A 25,863-nucleotide genomic window follows, 5' to 3' on the forward strand; every position below is an offset into this window, starting at 1 on the left:
TTGGACAGGTTGAATATTTAAACAAAGACGGAAAAATGCAAGGTATAAAGCACGAGGCACAGGTTTAAGTTTGTGCTCTTACCGCTTGCAATCAGGCTTGCTTTCCTCCTTCCCTCTGCTACTTTGATATTATACAAGTAAGTGGGGACACACACTCAGGATCTGCTCCCCATTGTCAGGGCATCAGCGGAGGGCAGGGTGGGCAGGGAGAAGGGGGCGTGTTGAGGTCCGGAGCAGAGGACGGCCCCCCACTCCTCATCCTACCCCCAGCAAGCACATACCTTACCTTCCGTGACCTAATTCCTAGCTCTCACAACTGCCAGGTCGTTCAAGTGTAGGCAAGCACGGATGCTCCAGAATTTGATGCCATTCACCACTTTTACCTGGTGCAGCTGAGCTTTCAAAATATTTCAACGAGATATGTCAAGAACACCGTGGTGCCTGCCTTCAAGAGAAACTTCTTTTGTGTCTGCTCAAATCTCCAAAACAAATACCACCTCTGCCAAAACAGAAGAAAGCCTGAATTATAAACATTAGCATCTAGCCTGCCGAATGATAGTGAACTACTTAATTATGAAGCATATCATAAATCTGAGAAACAGTGATAGGATGAAAAAGGCTTTCACATCCCCACACATGGCAGAGTTTTACGAGTGAGCTCTCTTTGATATAACTGAACTTGACCTGGTCCTTCTGGAAAAAATGCCGAATAAAAAGGGAGCACCAGCCACAAGTACATTTTTCAAATATTCTTTCAAAAAAATTAAGCTATGCTCATTGTTAAGGGGTATTAGAAAAGAAAAAACAAACACAAAGTAGCAGGGAAAATGTTCTAAAGAATGTCAGTCAAACATGAAACAGGTTTCACAAGAGACTGTCAATTGAAAGGGGTCAACTCTCAGCTTTGCTATTTTCTTATGATTTTTATTTTAATGGAGGAATAAAATTCTGTGACAAATCACTCTGACCTGTTCTTTTTCTCAGAGTGGTAGTTTGCTGCTATTTGCAGATTTCTAAAACGTAAAGTAAGAATTCTGAAAAGAACCACAGACTCTCATCAAATAGTATAAACACAAATCCATGCGAAAAACAGAAAAATACCACAGAAAAAGCAATGCCCCCCAAAAGCAGTGTTCAAATAATAATGAGAATTTACACAATTAGGAGAAGAAAATTCAGGCGTATGGCACACAGCTGCTCTACAAAATACCGCTCTCAGACTGTCAGGTTCTTAGATCGCAGCTTATGGTACCCTCGTGGTTGAAGGTCAAGGTCTCTCTTCCTGGTTTTGTAAATACACATGCTCATGGGCATGCGGAAGGAACTGGGGGGTTAAGTTTCCGAAGGGAGAAGAGAGAGGCAAAGGAACCACAATTTGTCGAACACTTATGTGAGCCTGGGGCTTGCGTATACATTACAGCATTTATTCTCATCATAGCAGACTCTGAGAGTAGAACGTTGCCCCATTAAAGATGAAGAAATGGAGGCTCTCTTTACCATTCCACAGAGCATCCTTTATCAGCACCAGCCAGAGAGGAAGGAAGAGCTCTCAGAGGACACACAGAGAGGCCGCCTTTATACAAACCACTACTGACGTTAAAATAAAAGCGTACAGGTTTCAATTCCAGACAATGAGATGTAAAGAAAGGCTATAAAAGTGTTTAAGTGTAATCAAATAATAAACTCACTTGGTGAAAGCTTAATAATGCTACCGGGGGAAACTGGGAACTTGGACATTCTGCTGCGATACGCAGATTTGTGAACGTTCACTCTCGAGGGGAAAATTCTGGGCCTCTTAATGATGTGGGCTCTCGAAGAGAATGAAAAGCATATGAAGAGGCATGATCAGGGAACCAAGTATTACAGTTCCGTGATTTTTTTTTCTAGTTAAAAAGAAAAAAGTTTTAATAAAGCTTTTGAGACTACACCCAAAGTATGTGTGACTATTTCCGTAAACACAGTACCACACAGATGCAAACTGCCTTGATATCCAAGTATGATTATCATGAAACCACCAGATATTCACCGAACAGCACCAAACCTAAGGGTCCTATGTCCAGCACAGTTCATACATTCTCATTATGCTGTGTACACACCATTAAAATCTCCACAAACCCCTCAACTGTCTCAGTGGAACTGACTATGTTAAGATCTCTGAGCAGCCCCGAGAGACACTCTCTTCTGATTTGTCTTTCCTCAAGGGGAAGATACTTAGTTGTAGACAATTGAAACGTCATTATATAATAATTGTTTCCTTCTTTTTAATAGAAATAGGTTTAAAAAAAAAAAAAGTTCACACAGTCCTGGGTAGGATGACCCAGATTTTTATCCTAGAAATTATTTCTTCCCATGTCACACGATACCTTCCTTCCTTCAAAGGAATCTGTCAGGGGAGTCAGTGAGTACCTGGTGATTAAGACTGGTTTCAAGATGGGACTAGCTGAGGCTCCGAGTGCCCACCTCCACTCCGGAGAAGCAGCCAGTCCCAGAACTAGTCATAGGGTGTCCTCAGAAACTCGTTTTTACCATGAAAGAAGTTCACAGGGCCCTTTCCTCTTGCTGGGCTCTGAGGGTAAAGAAGTGACTGTCCCCTTCCAAGACACTGCCCTACCTCTGTTCCTTCTGTCTTTAAATGCTGGCCACCTGTTTGGATACCCAAGTTCAGTTGTGCATGCCAAGGGCTGGCTCCACCTAAGTATCCGAGAGTAGTGAGCTAAATTCAGAGCCTCCACGGCCTCATTTGTCATGGGGCAGGGTCACATTTCTGTGCTGCGAACGTTTTCTTCCAGCATAATAGGAACACATAAGCCTCTGTTCCTGAAGACTGTCCATTATCCAGCGGCATCCTCAGGGTCTATGTCTCCTGCACTTAGCAACAGAAAAAGTCGTTCCCGCTGCAGTAGGAAATAGAGCCTGTGCCCAAATAACTAAAGGACACTCCAGGCATTTCGCTTCCTCATCTTGCCACTTCCACTGACATGGCCAAAATGCAGACACATGCCTGCTCTTCGGAGAATGAATGGAGAAGCTGGTTAGGAAAGCCCAGTCCTGCTGGGGTCTTTGGTATGTCTGTAACATTAACACAAACTCCACAACTCTCTTTATGGCTTTGAAGTCTCCACTTTGTAAAATGAGCAAAGTGGAAACTAATTTCCTATTTTCTCAAGGCAATTACATTCTGGCAAAGGAAAAACACCCGTTTTGGAGGTAGGATTTCTTCCCAAAGGAGATCTACTTCTATCATCTCTTTCAAATATCATCACTTCTGCATAGCTCTGAAGTCCAGCACTTTCTGGAAAGTTTTGCAAATCGCAAAGCTCAATGCCCTTTTTCCTACATTGAGCTCTCCCGGCGGGTGTGCTCTGGCTCAGTTTCCCAAGTTTGTTTTGGAAGACAAGTACTGCTCAATCCAAATTTTCAACGTGGGAGCAACTGATAAAGAGTTGGGGGAAGTTAAAAGTTGGAGCCGCGGTGATCTTTCCGTGATGCGTGTTTTGCACTTGATGCAGCCTATTATTCTGCTTGGAAACTAAGCTGTGGTCAGACGGTTTGGGACGAAAGATTTCGAAACCTCAAAAACACGAAAGTCCGCAGACAGGGAAGCGGCAGCTTGAACAAGTGTACCCGATCTGGTAACAGATTGACACGGTCTCTTGCTTATGCGCTGAGGCTCCCCTCCTAAGACTAAGGAAACGCTACCAAAAGATTGACTAGTCTTATAAACAAAGGTAACTACTGCATCATCCTAAAATGACTAGCGGCCAAAGGAAACAGAATGAGTTGCTTCATAAAGTGGGTGGCGACAGAGTGCCTCAACGTCGGTTAAGAACAACCTGAAATTGAAAAGGAGTAGTTCCTGGGGTCTGGGTTGCGAGATGTACACGGAGGACTTCTGAGTGTGGCAGCAACCAGAGTCTGGGATGGAGCCCAGATCTGCCCTCTACAGCAGCCTGCTCAACACTAACCACTGGGAAGGCGAGGCTTATCTGGAAGAATGTGTACATACGGAGATAGGCATCACCTATGCACATGCAGATGCCCTTTGGAGCAGGAGGCGGAGGGAAGGTGAAATCTGTTCCTAAATGATACCGTGTGTCGGAATCGAGCCTTGGGGAGATGCATCTAGAAAGCCACACCACAAGGAATCATGTCATAGCAGGGGTCCTACTGAATCTGCACCCCTCAGGGGAGAAGCTGAAAAGCAGACCCTGAAACTGACACAGAAAAGGAGGGCCTGGTTGTCAACAAGACAGAATGGGACACATGGGGGTGGTGCGAGCGCCCAGCACTCAGGGGGAAATGAATGCAGGCCAGGGGGTCTTGGATCACTCAGCGGGGCGTGGGCCCCAGAGCCCCCACAGATGAGCTCCTGGCTTTCCCTGATCCCAGCCAGTGCCACAGACGTGGGAAGCAGCAGCAAAAGAAGGAAAATGAGAAAGGAGGAAAAAGAGAAAAAGAACTTCCGTCTTCAGCATCAAACTCATAGTCGACTGACTTCCTTCCATGCTCTGAAAATCGAGTGAGGATACAGCTCCTCAAAACGTGGGTTTTCGCTGTTCTTTTTAATTCCTGCACACACGTGTCCCAGGGCAGCTCTGGTCTCTGATTAATGAAACACAGGTATGTGCTCAGGGGAGATCACAGCTCACCATTTGAGTCTCACGTTCTGGAACAGATCCCTGGGACAAAGATGTCTAACTCCACTCTCTCTAACACATTTTTTATGTTTTCACATTTTTATAATTTTTTTTCCCAAAAGTATGGTTTCACCAGCAAACGAAAGTGGTAATGACTGTGACTGATTACCACAAACTGAAATGTTCTTTTAACCTATTATTTGCAATTTTCTGCAGAAAAGGCAAAATAAATGTGGTATGATGAACTCAAATATTCTAAATGTTAAATTACAGATTCAGTGTGTAGCAAAAAGAAAACAAAAATAAAAGCAACCTCTTGATTTATTTTCTGGTATTATAGGAATGCTTACTTGGCATACTGTCTTTCAGTGGCAGTAGGAGAGCAACACTGGTGACCACTGATAAACATCCTAAGTGCTCTGCATGTATTAATTTGTGAATCCCCACAGTGTAGCCATAACACTGGTACAGGTATCACGGCTTTCTATGGATGAAGTAATCGAGACACAGAGAGGCCAAACAACTTCTCTAGGGTCACACAGCTAGGACTGGCACACGCTTCACAGAGTATCACAAGTGTGCTTTCAGCTCCAATAATACAAACTCAGAAACATTCCCCACCCACGACATTTCCATGCTGCACTGTTATCCTTCGAAATGCTTTCACAAACATTGCTGCATTTGAGCACAAGTCCTCAACGAGATCTTCCTATGCCATTCTGTTAAAGTGTACACAAATTAAGAGATTCCTGTGGCGTCCTGCAGAATTAGGCCTAGAACTTGGCCCACAAAAATTAGTCCTCCGCTCCCAATCAAGATGACTCACGATAAATAAAATCAGTACAAAATCCAAAATTAGCACAAACATCCCTAAGGTCTGCTTGAAAAAAAAAAATTTATAAACAATAGTTTACAAACAAGTCCAATATATACTGTTTACAAATAAGAACTGTGTCTTAGGATAATATCAAGGGCTGAGCTATAAAAAATTGAAGATCATTTCTAAATCTACCCATGTATATCAAACAAAAAAACCGTCATAAAATCCAATAAAAGGCTATCCCATGCTCACTAAATAAAGTGACTGAGATAACTTGGCTGAAATAGTTTAACGTTAAAAATACAGTTGACCTTTGAACGATGGGGGTGTGAACTATACAGGTCTGCTTATCTATAGATTTTTTTGGTACAGTGAAGTACTGTAAATGTATTTTCCTTATGGTTTTTTAAAGTGTATTTTTATTTATTTTATTTTAGAGAGAGAGAGAGAGAGTGTGTGAGCAGGGGAGAGGGGCAAAGAGGGAGAGAAGATCCTAAGCAGGCTCCATGCTCAGTGCACAGCCCAAAGTGGGGCTCGATCCCACCACCCTGGGATCATGACCTGAGCTGAAATCAAGAGTCAGATGAACAACTGAGTGAGCTGCCCAGGTGATGCCCCTGCTTATGATTTTCTTAATCATGTTTTCTTTTCTGTAGCTTACTTTGTTGTAAAAACATAGTATATAATACATCCAACATACAAAATACATGTTAATCAACATATATGTTTATGTGCTCAGTGAGGCTTCCAGTCAACAGCAGGTTATTAGTAGTTAAGTTTTGGGAGAGTCAGAAGAGTTGTGTGATTTTCGACTGACTGGTGGTTGGCACCCCTAACCCCTGCATTGTTCAAGAGTCAACTGTAATGCTCTACGAGAGCATGGAGCTGCTTTGGGGGTGGGTGAAAGAGTGCTTTTTTCTAATATAAAAAATGATACAAACACTATTATCAATTCTTTCTCATAGTCATTACAAGCATGGCCACTAAGCCCACAGCCGACATTCAAGTCTCAACCTTGGCTGTTACTCTGATCCTAAGCAAGTTTCCTCATGCAAAATGGGATAGCAATTCCACAAACCTTACAGGTAGAGTGCATAAAAAAAAATTGGCAATCGACAAGGAAAGAGAAAATGTGAACAACATATAAACCAGCTAGACCTCCCGGCACCTCCAGAGGACACACCAAGCAACAGCAGAACGAACATTCTTCTCAGAGAGACACGGGCCATCCTCCAGGACAGACCATATGCTAGGCCATAAAATGAGCCTCCAGAAATTTCAAAGGATTGAAATCATACAAAGTATGTTCTCCAACTACAATGGTATGAGATTAGAAATTAATAGCAGAAAGAAATTTGGGGATTCACAAATATGCGGACGCTGAACATTCTGAAATAACCAACGGGCCAAAGAAGAAATCACAAGGGAAATTAGAAAATACTTTGAGATGAATGAACAAGGAAACGCAAGATATAACTAAAGAATGCCTAAAAAGAGATTTATAGCTGTACATGCCTGTGGTACAAAAGACGTTCTCAAATCAATATCCTCACCTTCTACTTTTAAACGCTGGAAAAAGAGCTAGCTACCCTAAAGCACATAGAAGGAGGGAAATAATGTAGAGTGGGAAATTAATGAAACAGCAGAAAAGCAACAGAGAATAAAACTACAAAATCAAAAATTGTTTCTCTGAACATCTCAATAAAACTGACAAATGTTTAGCTAGACTGACTAAGGAAAAAAAATAAAGAAGACGCAAGTGATTGGTATCAGGAATGAAAAGAGGGGCATTACGACTCAGGACAGAAAGGCCTATAAAGGGAAAGTGAACAACTGTAGGCCAACCAATAAGATAATTTAGATTAAATGGCCAAATTCCTGGAATGGACACAAACGACGGAAATAGACTCAAGAAGAAACAGAAATGTGAAACAGACCGATCACAAGTAAAGAGGCTGCATTAGTAATTTAAAAACTTCTTGGAAAGAAAAACCTAGGTGGCTTCATTGGTGAGTCCTACCAAACTCTTAAAGAAGAATTAACACCAACAAACTCTTCCAAAAAACAGAGGCAGACAGAATACTTCCCAACTCACTCTGTGAGACTAGCAGTAGTCCCCACACAAGGACTCATAAGGAATCGACAGACCAATATCTCTTATGAATATAGGCAAACGTCTTTTAATAAAATACTAGCAAACCCTGTCCATCAACATGTGAAAATGACCGTACTAAGTGGGATTCATCCCAGGAAGGAAGCTGGTTTAACATACAAAACAGAGCACAAGAAAGGTAAAAAATAATCGGACCATCTCAATAAATGCAAAAAAAAAAAAGAAAAAAAAGGCATTTGACAAAATCCAACCCCCTTTCGCGATGAAAGTGCTAAGTGGACTGGGACTGACAAGAACTTCCTCAAACTGATAAAGGGCATTTATGAAAAACCCATAATGAACACCATACTTAATGGAGAAAGACTGAATGCATTCTCCCTAAGAACAGAAATAACACCAGGGTGTCCGTTCTCTTCACTTCTATTTAACACTGCGCTGGAGGGGCCAGCCAGGGCTAGCAGGCGAGAAAAATAAGGCATCCAGATTAGTTTCGAAGGAAGAAGCACACTGTCTCTATTTGTAGGTGACATGATGTCATATACAGAAAATCCTAAGGAATTCACCAAATAACCATTAGAATGAATAAACAAGATCAGCAAAGTTGCAGGAAACAAGAGCAGTACAAAATGTATTTTTATACACCAGCAATGAACAATCAAAAACACAATTCTAGGGGTACCTGGGTGGCTCAGTCGGTTAAGTGTCTGACTTCAGCTCAGGTCATGATCTCTCAGTTCGCAGTTCGAGGCCCACGTCAGGCTTTGTGTTGACAGCTCAGAGCCTGGAGCCTGCTTTGCATCCTGCGTCTCCCTCTCTCTCTGCCCCTCCCCTCCCTCTCTCTCAAAAATAAAGATTAAAACAAAAACAAAAACAAAACAATTCTAGGGGCGCCTGGACGGCTCAGTCGGTTAAGCGTCCAACTTCAGCTCAGATCATGATCTCACAGTTCGTGAGTTCAAGCCCTGCGTTGGGCTCCTGGAGCCTGCTTCGGATTCTGTGTCTCCCTCTCTCTCTCTGCCCCTCTAACCCTCCCCTGCTCGCTCACGCGTGTGCGCTTTCTCTCAAAAATAAATGTTAAAAAACAAAGCAAAACAATTCTACTTCCAATACCGTAAAAAAAAGGACACTTAGAAATTAATTAACAAAATAAATACAAAACTTGCACTTTGAAAACTATTTAAAACACAGTTGACAGAAATCTACTAACATGTAATAGACATAAATAGAAAATATCTCAAAGTTTTAACACTGGTAAGAGGACAATACCCCCAAATTGATCTATGTACTTTATAACCCCTATGCCAGCTGCCTTTTGTGTGGAAATTGACAAGCTGTTCTTAAAATTCATACAGAAATCTAAGCAACCCATAGTAGCCAAAACAATCGTAAAAAAGACCTAAGTTGGAGGATTCACATCTCACAGAAAGTTGCAGATATCAATACAGTATTAGGCCTTGGGGTAGACATGAAGACATATAGATCAATGAAACAGAACTGAGTAGAGAAAAAAATCCTTCCACTGATGGTCAACTGAATTTTGACAAGAGTGGCCAGACCATTGAATGGGGGAAAGAAAAGCCTTTTCAACAAAGTGCCAAAGACTAAAGTTGGACCCCTTCTTTACACTATACTCAGATATTAACTCAAAACAGATCACAGACTTAATGTAAGAACTACAATTATAAAACTCATGGGATTCCACTTCACACCTAAGAGGATGGCTTTCATGAAAAAGACAGGCGGTAACAGGTGTTGGCAAGGATGTGGAAAAGCTGCAACCCTCACACTCTGCTGGTGGGAATGTAAGACGATGCAGACACTTTGGAAAACAGTTTGGCAGGTCTTCAAAATGTTAAACATAGAGTTACCACATGACCCAGCCACTCCACTCTGAAGTATCTGCCCAAGAGAAATGAAAACCTATGTTCACACAAAAAGACTGGACGAGAATGTTCACAGGAGCATCAGACATAATAGCCAAAGAATGGAAATGACTCAGATGTCCACCAATCGATGAAGAGGTAAATAAAATAAAATATGGTAGATCCATACAATGGACTATTATTTGACAACAAAAAAGGATGAAGCACGGATACGTGCTATAACATAGATAAATCTTAAAAACATAATGGTAAGCAAAGAAGCAAGTCACAAAAGGCCACATGTTAGAGTACACAAATCCAGAGACAAAAAGTAGATTAGTGTCTTCCTAGGGCTGGAGGGTGGGGAGTAATGAGAAGTGACTACTGATGGGTATGGGGTTTCTTTTACGGGGTGATGAAAATGGCCGAATATTGATTGTAGTGATAGCTGCAGAACTCTGTGTTTATACTGAAACACACTAAATTGTATGCTTTAAATGGGTGAAATATATGGCATATGAATTATATCTCCTAAAGATGAAAAAAAAAAAAAAAGCATAGTGTCGAGCCCAGTGCCTGATGCACACAGTAACTGTAGCTTTAACTATGGTTATTTATAAGATGCATTGTCTGATACATCACTGTAGAAGGCAGTAACTATTTACAGATGTGCTTGACATGTGCCGTATTCAATCACAGATGCTGTCCCCAAATGGAAATTTTCCCAATCAGAAGTGACTGGGCCCAAGACCAGAGAGGTCTCGTGGAGAATCATCAACAGTGAGCGCTCAGGGCCAGCGCAGCCTCAAGGACAGTAATTGTCACTAATGCGCCCCACTGCCCTCTCCATGGGAGGTTCCACTGGGCATGGGTCTCAGGAAGAGGAAGCAGGGAAACCACCCAAGAAGGAAATAGGCAATACCCAGGAACAGATTTTGAGAGGGCAAATATGTAAGGGACAAAGGACTTCTTTTTTTTTTGGGGGGGGGGGGTGGCAGGGAGAGGATAGAAGGACCAGGCAAAACAAAACAGCAAAAGAAGGTAAACTGATCCTGATGGGCTGATCACGGTGGTAAAAAACCAAAAAGCTAAAATGTAAAATAGAATACTAAAAAATGGTGATGGTATTTATTCATCTCCTTCTTCCTGCCCAAAAACACTCCCAGAAGGAGATGAGGGGCAAAGAGGACTGAAATTTACATGGAAAGAAAAAAAGTAAAATACTTTGTAAAAATCCTTTAAAATATTGATACCTTTTGTAAAGTCACACTATACACCTTCCTTCCAGTCCAGACTGAGAAATCCACAGGCTTTGGATTCCTGCAGCATTACTTAGAAATGCAAACAGTAATGACAGACAACATTTACGGAGTGCTTGCCATGTGCCTTGACTGTGTGCAAAATTCATGATCTCCTCACCCTCACCCCACTAGGTGGATACTATTAAAAGGCTCGTTTCAGTGAGGAGGAAAACGAGGTACAAAGGTTAAGAAACTTGCTCAAGAATGGAAAACTTACAAGTGGCAGAGTGAAGATTTGACACCGAGTGCCTAATTCCAAAAGCCAGAGATCTATCACTATGTCAGTATGTCCCAAGTACACCATCAGTGGTTCATAATACGGTTTTAGGTAGAATAAACTGGCCCATTTCCTTTTAGTATTGGTATATAATAAAGTATCAATTTCACAGTAACGCTGTAAAGTGTTCTTTGGAAAAAAAAACGTGTTAAAAAAAAATAATGGCGGGAGGGGAGGGGTGGTTAGTCAATTTTTAAAAAGCAGAGCAGCGTGATGCCTGGAAAGGAAATATAGAAAAATAAGAATAGTCTGGTTTTTCTGAGAAGGTGATATTTTTTTTGAGTCCCTTTAAAAACTTTCCCTAGAGTCTTGATGTTCCTAAAATGTTTGTGTAAAACAGGAGCATTTAAGGGGCACCTGGGTGGCCGGCTCATCAGTTAAGTGTCGGAGTCTTGATTTCATCTCAGGTCATGATCACACAGTTCGGGAGTTCGAGCCCAGCATCAGGCTCTGTGCTGACAGGGTGGAGCCTGCTTGAGATTCTCTCTCCCCTTCTCCCCTGCTCACACTCTCTCTCAAAATAAATGAACATTTTTTTTTTTAAATGAGCATTAAAAAAAAAGTCTTTTTGTTCTAACCCCTCAAACCATATGAAATCATTCTATAAAGTTTATTTTCTATTGGTTTTGTCCCACACAATTTTAATATGCCCACCACGGGGCTCTCTCCTACTTCTGAGTGAGCTATTTTTCTCCCTCAGGAAATAAATTCCTGACATTTATCAGATCTTCTTTTTCTTCATTTTATCCCATCTTATCCTGAAGTTCCAAGACCAGGCCATCTCCTCACTATTTATTCAAAAGCCCCAGAAATTTTTCGCAAGGAAAAGAGCTGCAGGGAATCTGGGAGGCATATGCAAATAGATTTTTAAGAGGCAAGGGTTACTGTGCTATTCCTTGAGGGCTCCTCAGTATCTGATAAGCTGCCCACCTCTGGCACCCAAACAAAGAAACTCCAATTGGCAGAGGGGGAAGGACTCTGTGTTTCATCCCGAGGATCCCCAAAGGCCAAAGACCTCGCCCAGGTACTTCTGTTTCCCATGGCCAGACACGTCCCATACACTGGAGAGAATGAGCACATCTCTCCGACTTCTCCATGCAGTGCACAGATCCTAAGAGCTTGGAAGCAGGTCCCCTGGTGGCTCAAAAGCCACTTGACTTTCTGTCAACCTCCAGAGGCAAAGGCCGCCCTCACCCACCTGTGCATGTTCCCATTGGTGGTAAAAGACTGGCCACACACAGTGCACTTGTAAGGCCTCTCGCCAGAGTGCACCAGCATGTGGCGGTCCAGGGAGCTGGCCGAACTCAGTGACTTCCCGCAGATGCTGCACGAATGGTCTGCCCCTCCAGTGTCCGTGTTGTGCTGGGGAAAGCAATCATCACATTGGTCACTTGAGAAGGTGGGTCAAAGCTTGGCAATTATGAAATGCAAATTAAAAGCTTTATATAAAAAAAGAAAAAAAAAACAGCAAAGCTTCTCTGATATTTTTTTTTGTTTCATTTTAAGTATCTTCCCAAATGTCAACATCTACCAGGAACACAGGCAAATAACTATTCTGTGTGATCTTCTTCCACTTTCGTGTTCCAGTTTTGGAAAACACTTCTGCAAGGCCCAGAGAGGGGTGGGGTCTCTGCAGGCCTTTCTTGGGGACACACATAGATGAACTGACCACATACATTAACATGAGCAGAAGGACTCTCAACTATGAAGCTAACGTGAAATACGGTCTTTGCATTAAGGCAACGTCCATTCTTCAAGTTTGCTGACTCAGTCTTGCTGTCAGGGAAAGAGAACTGAAAACTGCACAGTTTAGAGTTCTGGCCTCTGAAATACATTAAGAAGGAACATTTCTCTCCAAACCCAAGTTACTTAATGGTATTATTCCTCAGTGCCATGTTATGATTTTAATATTGTCAATCCTTCTCACTCATATGCAGAATTTAAGAAAAAAAAAAAAACGAGCAAGGGAAAAAGAGAGAGAGAGAGAGAGAGAGATAGACAAACCAAGAAACAGACTTTTAACCTTAGAGAACTGATGGGTTACCAGAGAGGAGGTGGGTGACAGATGGGGGAAAGAGATGATGGGGCTTAAGAGTGCCTGTGTCATGATGAAAAAATAAATAAAATGAAAAAAAAATTATCCATTCCCACTCCAAAAATATATATATATTTCCAAACAAACAACAACAAAATATATACATATGTGTGTGTGTGTGTGTGTGTGTGTACACACACACACACACACACACACACACACACACACACACACACATATGTATGTATGATTAATCCTTCTTTGTTCTCGATTCATCCATACTCTGTCATCAATTTGCCACACCAGGCAAGGGAGAAGGATAAAGGTCATAATATAGAAGCCAAAAGAAATGCCAAACGAATAAATTTCCTGCCGCATGATGTAAGTTTATAGCAGTATGAAGGCTCGGGATCTATCTCTACAATCTCACTGTGCTGTGAGGAGGTTTGGTTCAAACTGACAAGTCATATGATGAAAGGTCTTCTGTTCGATGTGGTCATTTTAGCTAGATGTTTGCTAACTTCTGAAAAGGTATTCTGTGTTGACCAGGGATTCTGTCACGGTAACACGGACCTGCAAAAACTTATTTCATAACCACCCCTTGAGATTATTAAAATATTAAATCTAAATTAAGCTCAGCCACAATGCATCTGCTAAGATCAAACTGTCCTCTCTTAATGAAGAAAGATTTCTAATACAAGTATGAAATCGGCAGCAAACCTGACGGATGTGCATAGTTAGCTGATGCTGTGTAGTGCAAATCTTTTCACACAGGGGACAGTTATAGGAAGACTTCTCCTCTTTCGTTTCCTGCAAAGACATAATACAAGGGAAAATCAAGTTCAACTCACACAGTAAGCCAGTGCCTCTTGTTCCTGTCGTAAGCATCTGTGTCTCAAAGAGCCATAACAATAAATCGCGGAGAGCATGGGCTCCAGAGCCTGTCCAAGTATGAGCTTGGGTAAGTCACAGTCCTGTCTGCCCTCAGTTTCCTCATGTGTAAAATGGGAAAAAATAACGGCATCTCCCAGACCGCGCTGTGATGAGGATTAAATCAATGAGCACATGTTAAGCACTGGAATAGTGCCTGGTACAGGCTAAGTGCTCCATAAATATCAGTGTTCTTATTAAACACCATTTAATTAATCATCAGTGCCAACAAAAAAAACAAGGATCAAGTCACAGCAGAGGTAGAAACGGAACAGCTCTCTCCCCAAGCCCCACCTACGTGGCTCCAGTCACTACTCCTGAGCACACAGGGGAGGCAGTGAAGTTCTCCTCCCAACATGACAAGGCTTCCGTGCCCAGCTGTGTGCCCCACAGGCATCGACATGCCCCCTCTTACTTGCTGCTTGCACCTGCTTGACACCGCTCATCGATAATCAGTAAGAATGCTGTCCTTTTCCAAACTGTGATGGGGGAGCACACCCGGGCTGACGCCTTCCACAGAGGGTGACAAAAGAACCAGATCACTACTTGGCAAGGTGGCTCATTTTATGTTCTCTCAACACACCCGGGACAGGCTGCCTTCACGCAATAGATTTCTACCTTTCTAAGGAAAAGGACGAGCTCCCTCACTAGCCATGTGGTCTAGTTCCTTTCTCCAAATAATTCATGGAGAGCTGCCCTGGACGTGCCCCCTCACCCACATGGTCCCTAAGCACCCCGGTCTCTGCCCTCATCTCCCAAAACCAACAGGATCAAGGCATGGATATCTCGCCCAGGAATCTGAAATGAGGATGCTTAGAGACTGAGATCAGTGGCTTTCCCACTGATCAGCAGAATCACCTGGGCAGATTTCTGAACAACATAGTTCTAGACCAGACTCCTGGCATGCTGATTCAGAATGGGGGGGGGTGTACCCCAGAAATCTGCTCGTTTCTCAAGCTCCCCAGTCATTGTTCATATGCACCCAGGTTTGGGGGTGACTAAGTTACTACCACAAGTGATCAGGAATACCTGAATTCAAAGTTCATGTAGTCCCGGGGCTGAGCTGAGCACTGGGGCGAGCCCAAGCCACGACAACGCAGCTGGGGAGGACGTGGGTGCTCACGGAAGTGGGAGACCAGGTAGCCTGAGATAGGGGACGGCACCATCTGCCAGGCTGGACCCTCAGACTTCTTTCAACAGACCTGTTTTTACTTGTACTCATCTGAATAAGTTTCTGTTTTTTGCAAATAATGCCCATCCTTGAACACTTACTATGTGCTAGATGCTACATATAGAAATGTCACAACCACGGTTACAGATCCCATTTTCTGGATGAGGAAACTGAGGTACAGAGAGGTAAGTAACCTGTCTCAAACGAGGAAACCATGAAGTAGGAGACCCAGGATTAAAACTCAGGCCGGCTGCTCTCCCAGCCCATGCCCAGTTTAGGGCATGACTATGCTACACAAGTCTGATCAAAAAAAGGATTAACCCCAAGGCACAGAAAGGAAACACCCTTGTGGTTGGCTCATGAGAGACGATGAAAATAAAAATCACTCTGAAGACTCTAAAAACAAATGGCACCATAAACCAGATGGGGTGGAGCGAATGCATGAGGATGTCCAGGATGTATTTGCCCACGGTACTTCTGTGTCCTCTTCAAAGACTAACAGGCCTCATTTTTAAGCAATACAAACGCTTTTCTCATCTGTGGCACTGGGTCTGAGAAAACGTACACTACATATTTTTCACCCTCAATTTTTTTTAAAAAGCAGGGGAAGGGCAGAAAGAGAGGGAGACAGAGGATCCAAAACAGGCTCTGTGCTGGCAGCAGTCAGATGTGGGGCTCGAACTCATGAACTGTGAGATCATGCCCTGAGCCGGGATCAAGAGTCGGACGCTCAACTGACTGAGCCACCCAGGCGCCCCTCACTCTCAAATTTAAAAAAAAAAAACAAAAAAAAAAACCCAAAAAAACAAAAACCAGATAGGAAGCCTAAGGAAGCTGATAACCCAGAGACAGTTACAAAAAAACCTGCCAGCCTCACCGCCATCCTCCCAGGGGCATGATGTGTATGGAGCAGGGAGGGGTGTCACTCCTTCTCGGCCCATCCGACTCCAGTCACAATGGAGCTGGCCAAGAACCACCAAAGAGAAACATCAAAAACGAAAGCATTCACAACAAAATGAAAGCAATCGCTATAATAATGAGGGCTGTCTCATAGCCGGACCCAAACTCAGTCCCTGGGGTATTTTTGTTATAAAACAATATATATTAATAAAATTTTTTTTAAAGAAAGATTCATCAATAAGATGTCAATAAATGAGCCCTGTGTCGGGCTCTGCACTGAGTGTGGAGCCTGCTTAGAATTCTCTCTCTCTCTCTTTTTCTCCCTCCCTCCTTGTGCCCCTCTCCCCACTCAGGTGCTCTTTCCCTCTCTAAAAAAAGAAAAAGTCAGTAGATGTCAAAAAGCCAGGCGTCCGTGTGGGTAGCCTCCTGAGGCAGCACGTTTCTTGAAAAAACCATCCTGCGCACACCTGGAGGTAGCTACTGGACATACTGAGTAGGTCCTTGGAGCCTCCGGCACCAAACCTTCCGTGAGGCTGGCAGCTGCACTCCGCAGACCCTCACACAGGTCTACAGAATCCACAGTGGTCGGGGAGGAGGAAACCTCTGGACTCAGATTTAATTTTCACAAACAAACCCAACAGCAAAGAGAACAGCCCTGCTGTGAATCCAGTTACTGCGGCTGTGCTGGTGGAAGAAGCAGACTTCCTGAGCTGACAGATAAAATTAGCAGCTAATGTGATAACTAACCATTCCATAATGAAACAATCTGGCACCCGTGTTGGCGTCCGGCTGTGGCTAATCTGTCCTGGAACTCGGTGCTAGCGCTGATGGGCCTTCTCCCCAGGCTCCTGCTCTCGGCCTTCCCTACCCGCTCACAGGTAAGGGTGATGCCCACTCTCTCCCCAACTGCGCTCTGCTGTTTTTAATGCACTGTCTTTCCACCTTACCTCTGGCCCAGAGGTTACCTCCCCTGCGAACACTGAGCCCGTGCCCTGAGGAACCCTGGAGGACACAGAAGGTAGATGGAAAATGGCTCAGGTACACCTGTCCCATTTGCTTGCCCACACCTGCAGAGTCACCTCCATTTACCATGCAGGGATGGAGATGCTGTGGGTCACACTCTAGGGTTCTACCTACTGTCTCTGAACCACTGGGCAGAGACCAGAGCCTGGACTATGGTCAACTCTACCTGTGTCGGGGAAATGCCGGGCTCGTCCCTACCCATGCCACTTTCTACCGGCGGAACACAGAAGGATGAGGAGACAGTGACTGTACGTATCTCGTTCATCCTGAAATGCCTGCCACCTGGTGCAGTACCTGGCTGGAAGTATATACTGTGAAATGGGTGGATGGATGGAGAGATGGACGGATAGATGGATGGATGGACAGTCACGTGAGAGTGGAAATAAACCTTTTCTTCCCAGAGCTAGCGCTCCGTCTCGACTCAGGCCACAGTCATACAGGCTGAGTATTTTCTCAGGTACCCATGGGAAGAGAGGCAGGCAGAGACAAAGGAAAAAAGAGAGAAAAAAGGTATCAATGCTCCAACTCTCCAAACATCACTGAACCCTGCTAAGTCTTCAGCTGTGAGGAAGATGGGAATGAACGGACCCTTCTATGCTGCTGGAGTGGGTTTTAGGCTGGAACGACTTTTCCTGGAGGACAAGTAGTAGCCAAAGCCTTAATTAACATACTTCTAAGAATTTATAGAAAACCATCATGGATAGTGCTCAGACAATTCTGTATAAGGACAGTCACTTGAGGATTATTAATAAAAGAGGAAATGAATTCACAAAAGCCCAACAGGTTTACTTTCCAGTTCATCCCTGGCATTGAGAGGAACTGAGAAGACTGCCTTTCCCCCCTGAGGATTTGGTGTAAACCCATTAAGTAAGTTAAAACAAAAATTAAATGTGGAGTCATCAGTTCAGATTACATAGATTCAGGGAAGAAATGAGCACCACACACCCCCTGCCTCGCTCCCTGAGTTTCCTTGAACACACTGCTACCAGAAGAGTGACAACTTTTTCTCAAGTGCCCCATTTGTACGTTAATTAGAAGATCTGTTTTATTTCCCAGTGGAGGAGCCTTAGACCTTTGTAACATCATTAATTAACCCTTCCAATCCTGGCCCGCCCCCTTATTCTTCCCCACTCTTCCTGATTTGATGCCCACTAAAAACTCAAGAGGACTAAATCACCCCATGAGTGGCATTCTCTGCAGCCAAATTCTGTGCTTTGTCAAAGGTGGAAAGCTGAATGGGAGATCCAGCAAAACCAACACTTATTGGCTACCTGATCTGAAGACACTTAAAAAAAGAAATCAAGGCGATGGCTTCAAAATCCCAATTAACTAGCTGTGTGAGTAAGGAAATGAACTACATCACAGTAGAGGAGTAAGTCCAATTCTTTGCCTTGGCCATCACATGAAGACAGCTTGCATTCAAATCAAATTAAAGGGCAGAGAATAAGGATTCCACCAATACACCACCGCAGTGAAAATTTCTTCCATGAAAGGAAACTGACATAAGCCCGGAAAAGTTCACTCTTGAAGCCTCTCGGCATGTCCCTTTAGTTCTGAGCTTGTCCGAGGTTTTGGCTTACGAAGCTGGGGCTCAAGGGAACAAACTTCACCCAACGTTCTCATAGACTGAAGCCACCAGATGTCACCAGCTAGCGCACCGGAGCTTACCTGGTTCCTTCTGCCAATCCGATTTGGTCCTGGAGGCTTCGTGGGGGACTTGGTGCTCTGGGGGCTCCCGCCATTCTCGGCGACCTTCCCTACACTCATTACTGCTGACATCATGGTGTTGACGGAAGACAAGTCTGAACCTTCCAAGCCAATGGGCGAACTTGACGTCATTGGGTCAAGGGTTTAAGCTTCTAAGAAGCTTCTGCCATAGAACTGAAAATCGGAAATCGCTGCTGTGATCAATTGGTTTAGCCCCTGTCAGAGCCCGGTGGCACTGGCTATGGCTACCATAACCGTAAGTCAGGTCAAAACACCGAAGGCCCCCCTGCTTCTTCAGTTCAAGCTGACACTCATGCCCATAATGACTTGAAGCTTTCATCTAAATGAAGCACTGTCATAACAAAGACTAACTGATAACCTCGCTTCCTTTCTGTGCATCTATACTGACACAACCTCCCAAACTAGCAGAGGCAGGTCTCCTGGCCTTTCCTAATCTTTCATTAGACAGAGCAGGGAAAGGCTCTGGAGTCTTTCTGTCAGCCCAGGGAGCTGACATTTGCCCGGCACCCTCCTAAAAACCAAGCTCATTTACTACTATAGGAATGTTGTAGACTTAACAACTTATGATGAGAACCTTCAGGTCTCACGTAACCCCACTGCTGTAATTCAGTGCTCTTAATGGGGAGCCCAAATTGTACACGACAACTGAGAAGGCAATCCTCTCAGAATTATAACCAAACTTCAAATCAACATAAAAAGGACCGTTTCTTAAAATATATGAGTAGGTAATGTACCTATACCCCAGAAGATGGATGGAAGGAAAACCCAGCCCCCACTGCCAATTACCTCCATTTTCTGCCCCAACTGATATACTATGAGGTTTTCCCTTGCTATAGCTATCATCCACGTGGAGTAGGAAATGTGTCTGTGTTCACTTCTTTTTTTTCTTCTCTTGTATCACTTGTTGACACTGGAAGGGAAGCAAAGGCAAAAAAAAAAAAAAAAAATCAGTGAATGCCTTTTCACTTAGGGAAGAAAAAACTGATGCCATTTACTTGTTGTAATCTCAGGCCACTATATTCATGAGAATACAGGGAGAACAAAAGGGAGGCGATTTTAAAAGTCATGTCTTTCTTCCAAAACCACATTCTGTGGTTGTTTTTCAACCTTAACTGATGTTCCCTACAGTGCTGTCACCGTCACTCCCAACAGCCAAAACGATTTTGTGGTATTTTACTTTCTGGAGCTCTTAACTACACACACACTGAATTTCCCTCCATACTCTACCCCAGTCCCCCACGAGCATTCAGACTCCTACTTGACCCCCCTCCCACCTCTACCTAAAAGTGACTGAAGATAAGGCAGGAAAGCAATTCACGAAAGGCTCGTAGTCTAGTACTAGACTATGTAGTATTAGGTCAGGCCTCAAAGAAAGCTGGTAACAGGAACGGCATGACCAACCGGAACACCCGCCACACCTCGTGGCCATTGCAAAATTGACTTCTGCAGCCTTTTCTAGTTACCTTCCTTTGAGAAGTGCCATCCAGTTACATGCCTTACCATGGCTGTGATATGGCCTCAGATTAAGTCTGCAGGTAAGTTACTTCCCTCATTTTATCTAGAGCCAAAGCCCTGCCAGTAAGCCTCAGATCCTATACTGACCTATATTAACTGTGCCTTGATAAATTCCACATGCCCTCTACTGGACTTGTAGTCAAAGATCAAGCTCATCATCTCGGCAGCCAAGTGAATGCTCAGGAACACCACCAGAAAGAACATGATTTCTTGTGGTTTCCTCCTCCAACTTGAGGGGACATGACCTAGGATATGACAAACGGTAACACCCAGAGCTACCAATGCAGCCAGCAGCAAGCAGAGCAGGAAGGGCCTGGGGACATAACTTTATTAAGCCACGTTGTTGTCAGCTCAGAAGTCTCAAGCTAAAACCTTAGCAAAAGAGCCAAAGAGAATCTCAGGAACGGTACTTTTCCAGCCAAAAGACAAAACATGCCTTCCTTGTGGGCAGCCATTTTGAAGATATGGACTTAACGGATTTCCAAACGGGGACGAAAAGGACTAACTGCAGAAACATGCAACTCGAGACAACAGACCTTGTCTTAGCCCGCACATCTTTCCTATAAAGAGAGAAGAGCTATGTTCAAAATTAAAGCAAAGGCCAAACTGCAGTCCTTCTGTGGTTTCACCACCAGAAGACCATTCAAAATTGTGCTTCAAACTTCCTATTTTAACGGTCTTTGAAAATTTATTTGGGAGATTTCTCTCTCTTGGGAAAACCACGAGACACAAACATACACATGTAAGTGTGCATACATACACAGGCACACCTGCATCTCTAAAAGTACCATTGGTTCCTAGAGGTATTGCAATCAATCAGCAGACAATCATCTGTTTGATTCAAATATGTGGATGCCTTTGATACTAAAACCCCTCCCCCATAGTTGTAATATATAGTAAATTATAAAATAACTGGCCAGAAACTGTTTTTTGTAATTATGTTATGTCAGTAAAAAGAAAGTTAACCTTTCTGATTCAGAGGAGGAGTTTAAAAGGTAATCTTGCTTATGTCCTGATACTAGGAAAAAAGGAAAATGTGGTAGAATTTATGGAAATCTGGGAACAGGTTAGAGTAAACACCTCTAGGACTAAACGTAGAATTTTATAAGTTGTAAAAATTACATTCGATTCACTGAGAAAATGGAGAGGAGAGAAACGGACAACATGAGAAGTAACAAAAATACATTCATGTTACAGAGCCAGATTACTAGGGATAATTTTTGTTACAGTCATTATAACATCCAATATACATTCTTACAAACTCCCTAAGTGTCTTAAATACACAATACCTAGCCATTGTCACCACACTAACCAACATAAGGGCTGAATGTTGCAAAGGCTTATTCCAACTGGAAAAGAAAAAAGCCACACAAACTTGTTATTTCCCATTTTGACTGGGCAGGAAGACATTTGCTACATTTATTTCCTTTTCTGGGATAAAGTGTAAAGCGTTGACACTACTCAGTGATGACACCAAGATCACCTGTGTTTACTTCCTTTACCTAGTTTAAATGTAAGTAGCAATATGTATATATTTTTCAATAAATTTTTTAAAGTTTATTTATTTATTTTGGGGGGGGGGAGGGAGAGACAGTGCAAGCAGGGGAGGGGCAGAGAGAGAGAGAGAAAAAAAGAAAGAATCCCAAGCGGACTCCTCACCCTCAGTGCAGAGCCCGACATGGGACTCAAATCCATGAACTGTGAGATCATGACCTGAGCCAAAAATCAAAGAGTCGGACACTTAACCGACTGAGCCACCCAGGTGCCCCAGCAATGTTATTTTTTTAATAGAGACTCTTCTCATCTCAATCTGGAAAGTGCAATTAGTAAAATGAACCCCCCAGCTACACTGTTTGAAAAGAAGAGCACCGTCATTGGACTCATCCCTCAATTGCTGTTCCAGAAGCAACACAAACCAGCCTTACACACCCAGCACAGGTTTTTACTCCAGTGTGCTCCTGCGTCTTATGCTTGAGTTCTCCCTTTGAGACGATGCAGCAGGGAAAAAGGGAAAGGTCCTGGTATAAAATAAGGTAGCTCATTGTTCCAGGTTATGGGGAAAAAAAAAATCCACCTTAGCATTAAGGCACATCTATGCGCTAATTTACCCAGAGGCCAGTCGGCCAGGATTATTAGTGAGTTCTACCTACCTATACCTGACGTTGGGCTACACTGGGGTAATAACCCAAACTAACAAACCTAAACCTTCTGAGATTTGATCTCAGCGATGAAAGAGAAGTTGAACAGCTTGAAGTCCATTTACAAAGCACATTTTTTTCTTTACAGATATTAATAGTCTCAATATTTTCATTCTTTCCTTTGCTCCCTGACGCCACCCTCCACATCAGCCCTACCACTGCAAATAACCACCATCAATAAAATCATAACAATAAACAAATTAAATATCACTAACCCCATTCTAAGGCAATGTCTTCCAACTGGAACCAGAGAGAGCTGGGAACCCAGATGGAGTTCCCAAATCACAGATAAGAAAAGAAGTCATCATCTTCATGGACATGGCCAAGTGGACTGGCCTGGCATTCCAGTTTTTAACACAAACTGCCTGAATTTGGGCGACAGGGGGCGGCGGGGAGGGAGAAGCAGGGCTCTGCTGTCTGAACACTCCTTCCTGTGAGACCAATACCCGGTACCCTCTGAGATTTCTCATCCTACACTTCAGGCCCACTGGATCAGAAGAGCTCGCAACTCAGAGTTACAATTTCATTGTGGTTTTGCGTCAAAGCCTCAGGAGGACCTTGGGAAGAAAAAGGGCAACCCATAGGGAATGTGGGGAGGGAGGGGGAGGGAAAGGAAGACAACACTGGAAATTACTGGGCCTCAAGTGGAGTCCATAAAGTGTAACTGACCTGTTTTCTTCGTCTTATCAAGCTGGCCCTCCTTACTGAGGAGCAGATGCTGGCCCAGGCGTGGGCAGGGTCACACCTCAAAGCCACCACTTCTGGAGTACAGAGTCGGAGCAGCCTGCAAAAATGAGAAAAGATGGCATGAAGAGGGAGTCAAGACCAGGCAGAAACAATCCTGTGTCCGGATCCCTTTTCCCGGGGATCCGGGAGGGCACAAGTTAAGGGCAACAGAACATTTCCCATCCCCGCCTGCACGCAGAAGCAAGCTTCCTTCCGGCTCTGAGGCTGATTCCACCCAGAGCTACCCGCTAGCATCCACCGGAGTCGAGAGTGCCTTGGACAGACAAGAACCCCCTAGCACGCCCCAGCAGGTCAGGAGCCATATCACATGAGGGCAGCTGGGACCACTGGCCCAGGCAGAGCTCTGGGCATCTTAGTGGCATATTAAGAGCAGATGCTGATGCTGCCAGCTTCAAGGGAAGAGGAGAACAAGACAGCACTAAGTGCTATCAGCAGCAGAGTGGAAAGAAGACAGCTGAAGAGAGTAAACACCATGGAACCAAACAGTCTCTTAATGTAAAGGACAGATTAGTGCATCTTCTCCTGAGTGATGGGGGAAGTGTCCATGACGGTTCAGATAGGACCAAACACGTATCTTCTCCTTTTGGTAGGGGGTATACAGAAAGCTTTTCAAATGACACAGGCTCCTCGGGGAGTCTGAGCGAGTCTGCTCTGGGGTGCAGGGGCCTCAAGTCCCTTCCCTGGGAGCAAGTTGGCCCTCTACAAAGTCAGCGAGCAAAGGAATGCAGGATTTCCAGAGCTGCAGCCTTCAGCCACATTCTCTCGGTTTCTGGAAACGGCTTCCCGCAGCTAAACGGAGGAGTGCAAAACTGGGAGAAGATCGAGAAAGACATAAATCAAGCCCTGCCGAGAAACCCTGGCGTGGTCCACCTTTTCATTCGTATCCCTTTTCGGAGTGTCTGGAGAAAGGTGCTCAATCCTGTCACATGCCTAGTTATCACCTTGAATGTTCCTCACTTTGTAGTTCCTGAGCACCTAGGGCGGGCAAGCCCCCTGCAGGACTGGTTAGCTGGGGCGAGAAAGGGCCACCGACCCATGACAAGAAGCTCCTGAGGCCACACTCTCCCTCCACCTCACTGCTTCGATTCTCCATCTTTTCTCTTTGCCCCCTTCTCTTTTGAAAAGTTCTTTGGATTCTGAAGAAAGTATCAAGAAATAAGGAGTAACTGTAGGGACAGCCCCTGAATGGGACAGAGGCCCTGTAAGTCTCGAGGAATCCTTCTTACTACCTCAATAATTCTCAGTGGTTTTGGGGGATGAGAACCTCCTGAAGGGTGTGATAAAAGTTATGGGCCTTCCCACAGGAAAGTGCACGTACTCTACATTCGACATTTCCCTTCCGCATCAAGAGTTCAGGGGCCCCAGACACACATCTGAGGATAAGCAGGATAAGAATCCTGGTTTTAGTTGACATCTAACCCACCTTCCTTTAAACTCTGAATCAAGTCAAGTTTATTAAAATGCCCATGAGGTTTTAGAAATGCACAAACAAAACATCCTTTCAGATCATCCCCACCCAAACTTAAAGATGCCTAGGGGTGAAATGAAACACTGTGGAAGAAAAAAAAAAAACCACACGCAAAAAAAAAAAAAAAAAAAAAAAAAAAAACAAGCCAAATTTCCCTGTTATTATTCATTTCTTCATTCGTGGCAACTTTTATTAGGAAGAAAGTCTGAAGAGGAATACCTCCATGGTTTTTTGGTTTTTTTGTTTTATTTTTGAAACTACCATGATCTCCAAATAAGTAAAGTGAATTACAGTTCCATATAGAATTGTTAAAAACACACATCAGAGAGATGAGTCTCTGCAATTTAAACTTTCACAATATAATAACTAAGACTCTCATTAAAATTTGAACTCCCTCCCTCCCTCATTTAAAAAAGATACTGTTAAAAAGTCCACCGAGTAATCTCAATACACACCGGGAACCAAGGTGGGAGAGGGCCAACGCCAACACACTTGACCCTGAAACTTTCATCCTCTGATCTTGGATGTAAAGGATTTGAATATTTAGAATGTCTTGCAATTCTAGCTGAGTAACAAGAGTCACTACCCTGTTTGTCTGGGGTTCTATCAGGCCTGAGGGATTCACAGAACTCAGCGAGTGGAAAAGTACGGGACAGTTCTTGGAAGAACATTCAAGATACCCCTTACCTCTATCACCATCGCCTCAGGGAAAGCAGGTGAAAAAAAAAAAAAAAAGAAGAAGGAAAAAGGGAAAAAAAAGACCTAGTGAGGAGAGGTTCTGTTCTAGAAGGTGACTCCCGCAGGGGTAAGTGACTGCAGCACAGGCTGGGAATTTAGAGGGGTGGTCTCGGGGCCTCCCAAGGGAGGATGCTGAATTTCTGGATTTGCATTCCCACATGGGCTCTGCCTAGATCCAATGGAAGCAAGATGTCTTGGAGTGGGCAGAGGTCCATCTGTGAGGATGAGGGGGCAGGGAAGGCCAGCCCCCAGGCCCCAGCCCCTGAGCAGATAAGGGACAATGCTATGTAAAGCCAGAAAGAAAAGATTAAGGAGTCTGTCTCCAGGTCCAACAGAGATAGCAAGCGGGAGATGAAAGATAAAAGGGAAGATGGTCTAGAAACAAAGCTTCTCAGCTTCT

At 43.8% G+C, this 25,863-nt stretch overlaps 1 protein-coding gene across 7 annotated transcripts in view; it reads right to left on the reverse strand.

Moving 5' to 3' along the window:
* The window catches only part of RREB1 (ras responsive element binding protein 1), a 183,441-nt gene that overhangs the window by 48,727 nt on the left and 108,851 nt on the right, over positions 1–25,863 (reverse strand). For 6 of the 7 annotated variants that reach the window (XM_011282169.4, XM_011282172.4, XM_011282167.4 and 3 more), the window contains exons 2-6: positions 23,180–23,294; positions 19,584–19,707; positions 18,738–18,950; positions 13,766–13,855; positions 12,209–12,372 (exon numbers count right to left, since the gene is read on the reverse strand). In XM_011282169.4, coding sequence (XP_011280471.2) covers positions 12,209–12,372; positions 13,766–13,855; positions 18,738–18,908 — 425 coding nt within the window. In that variant the 5' untranslated portion in view covers positions 18,909–18,950; positions 19,584–19,707; positions 23,180–23,294. The remainder of the gene's footprint in view (positions 1–12,208; positions 12,373–13,765; positions 13,856–18,737; positions 18,951–19,583; positions 19,708–23,179; positions 23,295–25,863) is intronic. The other variant, XM_011282171.4, reaches the window with a different exon arrangement.

This window comes from Felis catus, chromosome B2 (genome assembly GCF_018350175.1).
Source record: "Felis catus isolate Fca126 chromosome B2, F.catus_Fca126_mat1.0, whole genome shotgun sequence".
Classification (NCBI taxonomy): domain Eukaryota; kingdom Metazoa; phylum Chordata; class Mammalia; order Carnivora; family Felidae; genus Felis; species Felis catus.